Source organism: Echinops telfairi, unplaced genomic scaffold (genome assembly GCF_000313985.2).
Source record: "Echinops telfairi isolate 266 unplaced genomic scaffold, ASM31398v2 ScPeMD7_7469;HRSCAF=8507_1, whole genome shotgun sequence".
Classification (NCBI taxonomy): domain Eukaryota; kingdom Metazoa; phylum Chordata; class Mammalia; order Afrosoricida; family Tenrecidae; genus Echinops; species Echinops telfairi.
The window spans coordinates 13,624,372-13,633,496 of NW_022111373.1; the positions used below are offsets into that span (position 1 = coordinate 13,624,372).

The 9,125-nt window shown below is 43.3% G+C and overlaps 1 protein-coding gene across 1 annotated transcript in view; it reads right to left on the reverse strand.

Annotated features, from left to right (window-relative positions):
* PRRC1 (proline rich coiled-coil 1) overlaps positions 1–7,027 on the reverse strand; it is a 33,037-nt gene extending 26,010 nt beyond the window's left edge. The window contains exons 1-3 of the mRNA XM_045285050.1: positions 6,907–7,027; positions 1,900–2,022; positions 750–1,139 (exon numbers count right to left, since the gene is read on the reverse strand). Of these exons, the coding sequence (XP_045140985.1) occupies positions 750–1,139; positions 1,900–2,002 (493 nt within the window). The 5' untranslated portion in view covers positions 2,003–2,022; positions 6,907–7,027. The remainder of the gene's footprint in view (positions 1–749; positions 1,140–1,899; positions 2,023–6,906) is intronic.
* Positions 7,028–9,125: the final 2,098 nt, after the last annotated feature.

The following is a 9,125-nucleotide window of genomic DNA, read 5'->3' on the forward strand; positions in this document are numbered from 1 at the left end:
GTCTCAGCATCCTAAAGCTTTAAGCTAGCATTTTCTCTGTTCCAGTTACCGTCCAGGAACTGCAAATTGTAAAATTTTGAGTATGTTTTTGTTTCACTTTGTTGGCCATGACAAAACCAGTTTAAAGGACAAGTGAGAGTTTTCTGTAAGCTGTGCAACTACAACCAGGAGACTGAATGTACCAACATATGCAACAATGTACATGAGCCTTGAAAGCATGCTAAGAGAAAAAAGTCACATATAAAGGGCCACATATTATGATTGCATTCATATAACATGTTTCAAATAGACCTCTACAGAGACAGGAATCCTGGTGGCACCATGGTTAACATAGGTGCTACCCAAAAGTTAAGCAGTTCAACCCCACCCGTCGATCCTTGGGAGAAAAATATGGTGATCTGCTTCTTGTAATGATCACAGCCCGGGAAACTATATGGGCAGTTCTACTATGTCCTACAGAGTGCTGTGGGGCAGAACTGACTCAATAGCAATGAGTTTGGATTTTGGTTTTATAGAGACAGAAAGCAGACTGGTGGTTGCCTGGGATTAGAGGGTGGGAGGGTAGAGGTATGGGGAGCATGATGCTAAGTAGGCTTCTTTGTGGGGTGCTGAAAAATTCTAAAATTGACTTTAGTGTAATTATGAATATCCTAGAAACCATTGTATGTATATATGTACACTTCACATGGGTACATTGTGTCTCAGTAACAACAGCTATTTATTTCAAAGAATAAATAATAAAGGATTACCTGTTACCGCAGGTGCAGAAAATGATGGCATCAGGGGTGTCTGGGGGGCTCTCCCTGCATGACCTCGTGTAATGTCGTAAGTTGATCCAACAGAAAACCCTGAAGTAGGCGGGCTCGAAGAGGGAGCAGAGACTAGGGTGCTTGGGGCAGAAGTGGAAGGCGGGAAGGGGGGTAAAGGCGGACTCGTGAAGGTGGCAGCAGCGGATGGAAAAACAGGAGGTGGAATAGCAGTAACCCGCGGTGATACAGACGGAACTGGTGAAGGAGGCACAAAAGGTAACGGTGCCGAAGGAGTGACAGGAGGTAGGGAGGGCTGAGGGGTGGAGTATGCGTGTGGTGGCATGGACTGCATAGAGGATACGTTTGGAGAAGAAAAAGAGCTGGTGGCCGCTAGGGAAGAGGGAGGGGGGAAAGAAAGCATAAAATGGGAAAAGCTTTTACTCAGTTTTCAACGACCTCATAACTTTCTTCTTACAAAATTTCAAACTTGAGATCATATTCCAAGAATTTTTTAATAAATATATCAGGCTACACAGCAAGGATGATTGAATGCAAATGACTTTTGATTCCTACATAAGAAGTAGCAATAGACATTAAGTTTAAACTATAACACTGTTTATAAACACCCCTTGGTTTTCATATGCTTGATTTGGTCTATTTTTAATCATTAATATATATACAGTATCTTATATGCTGATATATATCAGCATATATATGCTATATATGCTGATATATATCAGCATATAAGATACTGTATATATATTAATTGATCTAAGTTTAAATGTTTTTCATGTATACCTTAATATACTTTTTGTCCCTGCTGATTTGAACATAAACACCTACAAATTGAAGGCTCAAAAATATTCATTAGAAGGTTAATCACAAAATCAATAGAAAAATAGACAAAACTAACAAATGCTTTGTAGGATATTTTTGTCATCATAATATATATAGGTATAGTCAACATAAATAAAGAATATGTCAGCCTAAAGCAAAATTCATGTCTCTTTTTTTATGAGCTCAAGTGAAAAGAGACTATTTTCTCTCATCCTGATAAAGATTAGAAAAGTTTTAATAAATGCATTATTTTTTCCCTCTTAACCTGGGGATGGATAATAGCATTTACACATAAGCTCAAAACACCCCGTACCTAAAGAACCTGGTGCGGACGACATCGCAGCAGCGGCCAGTCTTGCAAGGTTGGGTGGAGGAGTGCCAGGTGGTGTTGTCTCTATTCCACTCTCTTCCATCATTTTCCTTCAAATACGGGGCACTGTAAAACAGAACAATATAAGATTATAGAGTAGCCAGAAATAAGCTCCAGTGCTTGCACAAGAGAGAGCAATTAAACCACCTACAAGGGTATTTAATGTGTGAACAGTCTGAACTTCAATGTACATACTTCATAACTGGGAAATAATTTTATAATAACTGTATAGTTAATTGTACAATATATCTCAAATAATAAATTACTGATTTCTATCACATGAATGCTCATTATATTGATGTCTAGATTTGTCACTATTGAAAATTAGAATAATAAATTTAATATATTTTGGAAGCCTTTCCCCTTCTGCTGAAAGGCAATATATATGGATGACTATCATTAACATAAAGCAAAAAATTAAAATGTGTTCAACTTCACAAAGGAAAAAAGCCATCATTTTCCCATTTCAGAATTTAAAATGCATAGAGGAATAGCTAATTACTACCACAGCTCAGGTTTTAGAAAAGTTAATTATAGCAAAAACGACACTAGATGGCAGGACCTTAATAGAAAATGACAGATTACAAAACATGGGAAAACCTTATTAAAACCTACAATTTTTCATGTTCACCTAAAGTATAAAACCCAAACTTTTAAATACATTAAAAGTTTTTGATGTTTTTATACATTTAAAATTTTTTCGGGTCCAATACATGCCAGGCACTATACGTACTGGTCACTGGAAATACAGTGATAAAGTTAAAACCCAGCAAAGGAGATCATTCCAGTGAACAGTGACATGTACCTGAACTAAGGACGCTAGACCTAAGAGTTTTGTTTGACAAAGAACCACTTCCAAAAGGTAGAAAGACATAATAAGGTGAGAGCTAAAGGAAGAGCAGATAGTAATTAGGCAAAGGCAAGAAGAGGAGATGATGATGAAGGAGCTAGACATGTCAAAACACAAACTGTCTACAAAGAGGTCTCGAGTGATCGGAGCAGCTCCAAACAGAGTCCCTACAAGGCACTGCTTTTCTCGATATTGGTATCTATCCTACAGTGCAATGTTCAATTCATGCCACTGACAATGGGACAATACGAGTAACCATACTGAGTTTTACCAGTTTCTACATGTACTCTTTTGTTGTTGGGGGGGGCGCGAGGACAGGCTGCAGTTTTCTGAAATTCTATCACAGGCATTGAATTTGTGTAACCACTACAACAATGAATCCACAAAATTGTTTCTTCGCCTCAAAGAAAGTTCTTCCCACTACCATTTTGTCATATGTACCCTACTCTCTAACACTAAGCCCTGTCAATTACTGACCTTTTCTCTATCATGTGAATTTTCTCACATCACACAGCATGCAACATTTTGAGTCTGGCAGTTTTCACTCAACATAACATAACATCCATCCTTGCAATCAATCCAATTGCAGTTTGTATCACTAGCTGGTTCTTTCTCATTGCTCAAGAGTATTCGTACATCTATGTATATATATATACATACATGTATAGTTATATATAAACAATATTTACTATACATATAAACATAATACTATACACACCTCAATGTTTATCCATTGATCTGGTGAAGGATATTTGAGTTGACTTCAGTTTTGGGCAATTTGTATGTGCTTTGAGAAGATCCCACTGACCAAAGTATGCAGATTGAGCCGAAGTACAGACAGAGTAGATATAGACAGACCATTGAGGAAGTTACAGAAACAGTTCGAGTAAGATTTAACACCCAATAAGAAATGATTCTCAAACAGGGGTCTGTGGAGTTACCCCTCCATGAAGCAGGTACCAATGACTGGAGACATTTTTGTCACAATGGTTGGGAGTACTACTAGAATGTGGTGGATCTTAGGATGCTGCTAAAAACGTCTGTAATCCACAAGAAAGAATTATTCCCCCCTGTATGTCAACTGAATTGATGCATTTGAATTATGTTGTTGGTCAAGAATACTCAAAGTACTAGATTAGCCCGAAGATTAAATCTGTCTTGCAATAAGTAGAGTCAGAACGCTTCTTAGAAGCAATGGTAAAACTTTGTCTTGGGTTCTCTGGACAAGCTGTCAGGTGAGATCAGTCCCTGGAAAAGGACATCATGCTTAGCAAAGCAGAAAACCTATGAACAAAGAGGAAGACTCTCAACAAGATAAAGACACGGTGGCTGCCAACAGTGGCCAACAGTTGTGAGGCTGACAGGCGAAGCAGCGTGTCATTCTGTCGGACACAGGGTCACTCACTGTGAGTCGGAACTGACTTGATACACCCAACAACAGTAACCCATGTCAAAGTGCAGAGGTTGGAACACTTTAAAGAGGTGAAAACTGGTGGCAGATTACATGCTAAGCTGCTAACCACAAGTCAAACCCACCAGTCTCTCCCAGGAAGAAAGATGAGGAGGCATCCTGCCCCCTTAAAGACTTTCTCCCGCAGAAGCCCTGTAAACTTCCACTAGGTCAGAATCAACTCAGCAATAGGTGAGGAGGTAACAGTAACAATGACGAAAAGTAAATGGACTCAGGAAAAATGTAGGTGTTCGTGCCTATGATTTGGGGAAGGTGTGGTTATTTATATGACTGTACAGCAAACGGCGACATTCACAAAGACAAGGAACACTGCAACAGTTCAAGAAGTCAATGTTTTCACTTAATGATGTTTTGGGGATAAAAGTCCTCAAAAACCAAACGTACTGCCATCAAATCCATGCTGACTCATAGTAACCCTATAGGACATGGTAAAACTGCCACTGGGGGTTTTGGAGACTGCAAACTCTTTTCAGGAGTAGAAAACCTCCTCTTTCTCCTATGAAGCTGGTGGAGGTTTTGAACTGCTGACCTTTGAGGTTAGCAACCCAACGTGTAACGCAATAAAAGAAGAAATTATATAGTGTTTAGTCTCAGACATGCTGAGTCAGACTCCTTAAAACACCCAAGTAGAAATACTGATTCTGACTAGCGCCCTAAGAAACTGAACCGGTAACTGAACCACCCTGAGAAACTGTAATTATGAATTGGGATAAATGATCTAAAGACAGAGTACCAGTGAAACAAACCCTGAAGAATGGCCAGGAAGATGAACAAGCTGAGGAGAAATGGCCAGAAACACAGAAAGCCAAAATCTGTGGATCAAAGGTCAATGAGCATTGTAAGATAGAGTCAATTATAGTATCAAATGCAACAGAGGTACAAATGCATGACATCTGAAAAATCCTATGGATTTGGCAACTTAATATTAAGAGTTGTCTCCATGGTAGGAATGCAGACAGAACAACAGTGAGCCAAATGCTCAAACTTCCAAAAAGTTTGGTTGCGAATTCAGAAGAAAACATCTGTGGCCTGAAGCAGAGGACATGGGATCCTGGCAAGTTAACTTCTTAATTCTGTCCCCTCTGCACCAAAGGGCCTGAAATGCTCCTCAGGATTTTATCACTTCCCACCAGAGCTGCCACTTCTGTCTCGTTTTTTCCACTGGTCATTTATCTTCCTACTATAGATGCTGCCTAACTCTTACCGTGGTTAATGGAAGTTAGATGTCAAGATCACCCACATTGCTAGCACCAATAAAGTCACTGGCAAAGGAACGTGTACAGTGACTACAACCCATACCGTGAACTAACTGGTCCGTTTCTCCCAGCCCATCTTGGGGAGTTTTACTCTGAGAATTCACTTCATGACAGTATTCAGGTATGTCTTTATAGGCATCAATGTAATTGTTACACACTGAGTGGATTCCAACTCACTGATCCCATGGGATAGAACTGCCCCCAGTGAATTTCATAGGCAATAATCATCACGGGAACAGATTGCCAGAAGCCAGTGGGTGGACTCAAACGTCCCCACTGCAGTGTGCCAGGCAGGTTCACACAATACCTTCTACTTCCTACAAAACCACTGAGGTAACATGGAAGGGTCCCAAAGGACAAGGTGGCAGTGCTTCTTGCAGCACAAAAAGTAGAACTAGAGAAGCAACATTTTTTTCCAAAGTGGCGGAAAGTTGGGCCCAGGCTACCTTTTCTTATTTTCTAGCACATTAGTTTTCTGATTAAAAAAAAAAAAAGTGGATGATTATTTATGGGGATACAGGAATGAGGAAGCGCTGACAAACTTCAAATCAACTATGACTGTAATGTACTTGGGCCACAAAATTGTCTCCACTCCCTGAGAGCGCTTGCTAGCTGTCTGCATGGTCAGCTCCTATTCCAAAATACAAATTCCATAAATGTTCGCTGACTTGACTGTACTTTGTGGCTGTGCAAGAGAAACAATGGATCACGCAAGCGCACATGTCATCTTTTAAAATAACTCCACTGAATGACCAAAAAAAAAACCTCTCCATGATACACACCCTGCCACACGAGGGACCAGACCTCGCTGCAAATCGTCAGGGGCAGGACCCAGGCTGAAACAAAGTGCCCGCAAAGGGCCTGGGGAGCCGGGTTTGGACCCTCCCGGGCAACTTCGGGAAACCAGGCTTGCTCCCGGTTTCCGTCCACCTCTGTTGACTTAGGAGTCAGCCGGGCGGGAGCGGCCTCCTGCAGGTCTGCCACGTCTCCGGGCGGGCCAGGCCGGACCAAGGTCCGCGGGGCCGAGCGCTCCCGCTCGGCGGCCGGGGCCTTAGGAGGGCCCGCGGCTCCCGGGCCGCAGGAGCCAAGTGTCTGAAAGACGAGGGCCGGGAGGGGGTCCCCGATCGGCACCTATGGTGCAGTGCTCAGTGCACCCTCCAGCCAGGCGATGCACACCCCAGTGCGGCCGCACCCGCGGGATCTCACAGCCCCGCACAGGCCGCGCCCAGGGGGGGGTTCGAGACCACCCTCGGAGCTCTCGGCCGGCCGGCCCGCCCACCCTTCGGGGCTACTTTCCCGAGTCCTGCTTGGACGCCCACGTCCACAATGCAGCCGCCCGCTCGCAGCCCCTCCGCTGCCAGGTTGACGCTCACCTGGGGTCCCGAGACCGTGCCTGCGTGGCAAGTGAAAGGTGGGGGCCAGGGACGTCACAGGGCAAAACTAAGGCTCCGAGACCACCAGGAAGAGGCAAGCAAGAACTCACGGAGCCGCGTCCCCGCCTCCAAGATGGCTGCCGCCAGCGCATGCCCCGCAGGCTGCCACGTCGGCCGCGCCGCCCACGCCCCGAGGCCCCGCCCGCGCGCGAGGCCACGCCCATGCCACGAGGGCCCGCCCATGCCACGAGACCCCGCCCACACCTCGAGGACCCGCCTCTCCTCTCTCCCAGCTGCCGGGAATGAGACCCCACCGCGGGGAGTTTAAATTTGTGTCATCAGTCCCTGAACCCAAAGTCCAGCCGCCTACAGAGACATCTCTAGTAGGGTTGTTCTCTCTACACAATCTCTAAACGTGAGAATAGCACACATGGGGTTTATTCTAGATTACAGCGGTTAACATCAAGTTAGAAGAGGGGTGTAGGTAACAATTCCAAAACAAAAACACTCCCTGCCATCCATTGAGTCAGTGTTGACTCATACTGGCCCCTGTGGGTTTCTGAGCCTGTTAACTGTTTCACGGAGCTGCTGGTAGTTTCGAACTGTTAACCATGAGAATTACAGCCCAACACTTGACTACTGCACCATCAGGGATTCCAGGGTAGCAGTTACTGTGGAATATTTGCTTTCCTGTCCCTGCCACACCACCCAAAGAACACCTATAAGGAGGCTTCAGAGAGTTCATTTGAAAGTGGAATTAAAAGGTAATGCATTTTTCCCGAAACCCTTTCAATATCGTCTCATATTACTCACTTAAGATTTTTACTGAAAATCGAAACAGAGATTACGAGCTTTCTTACCCTTCTGTGCTGCCCCTGAGTTCCAGAACCGTAGTTGGTGCTCAATAACACACGAAGTAAATCAATGAATGGGTGCAATGGCAGAAAAGAAGGCAGTTTAAATCAGATGGGACTTATGCACTCGTATGTCCTGGGGCAGGTCACTTAGTCTCCATGCCGCTCATCTCAAAAATGAGACTAATATTATCTGCCAGCTCCAACTCAGGCAGGTAGAAGAGTCATGTAAAAGAAGACTTATGAGAACATTTTCTGAACTATTTGAATCAGACAGTCAAAAGATTGATTTTGTTGCTACCAAATTTCTTTCAGGAACCCATTCACTATTACATCTCTTGAACTTGACAGTCATAAGCTTTCTAAAATGCTGCACTGAAAGTGGAAGGTAATTTCATACTGAAGTCCCCAACATCAGATCTTGCTTTGCAACTATACGCTTGGCTACAATATTGGGCTGGTCCCTTGGGTGGTGATTTTTATCCCAACTACTGAGAATGTGTGTAGGTGGCTGTCTAGGTTACTCTCCAATTAAGGATGGTGCTTAAAAGAGATACCATCTTCATCTTCTTTGGACAACACCCTTCAAAGCTATAAACTGTTGATTTCTTCATTCATTCAACAAAGGTTTATTAGTGGCTGTTATGTGCTAAGCTTTGGTTCTGGAAATACAACCATGAACAAGACAAGGCCTGGCACTGAGTGAACTTTCATTCTAGTTGGAGAGATAAACTTTACATAGGAAAATAAACAAGGTAACTACTATTGATTTGGGGCACTTGGAGGAAAATCAATAGCATGATGTATACAATCACTAATAAGGGTGGGCCATTAAGATAAGATGAATGGGCAAGGCTTCATTGAAGAGGTGTTTTTTGAGCACAGACCTGTGAGGAAGTAGGCATGTAATCATTTGGAGAACCTTCCAGACAGCGCACAGTTCAAAGGCTCTGAGGAGGGAGTGTGGGGGACATTTGCAGAACAGTGAGTAAAGTGGGATCAAGTGAGTGGGAAGAAATTAGGTCCCGGAGATAGTAGGGGTCAGATTCTGTTGATCCTTGGTTAACCAGAATAAGAGCTTTGGGCTTATCTTGAGATAAACGGGAAGCAGGAGGAGAGCTTTAAGCAGATGACTCACAAGATTTGGCACGCATTTTATTTTATTTTTTTTAATTTTTTTTAACATTTTATTAGGGGCTCATACAACTGTTATCGCAATCCATACACACATCAATTGTGTAAAGCGCATTTGTATATCGTTTCTCAAAACATTTTCTTTCCACTTAAACCCCCAACATTAGGTCCTCATTTTCCCCCTCCCTCCCCGCTCCCCCCTCCCGCATGAGCCCTTGATAATTTATAAAT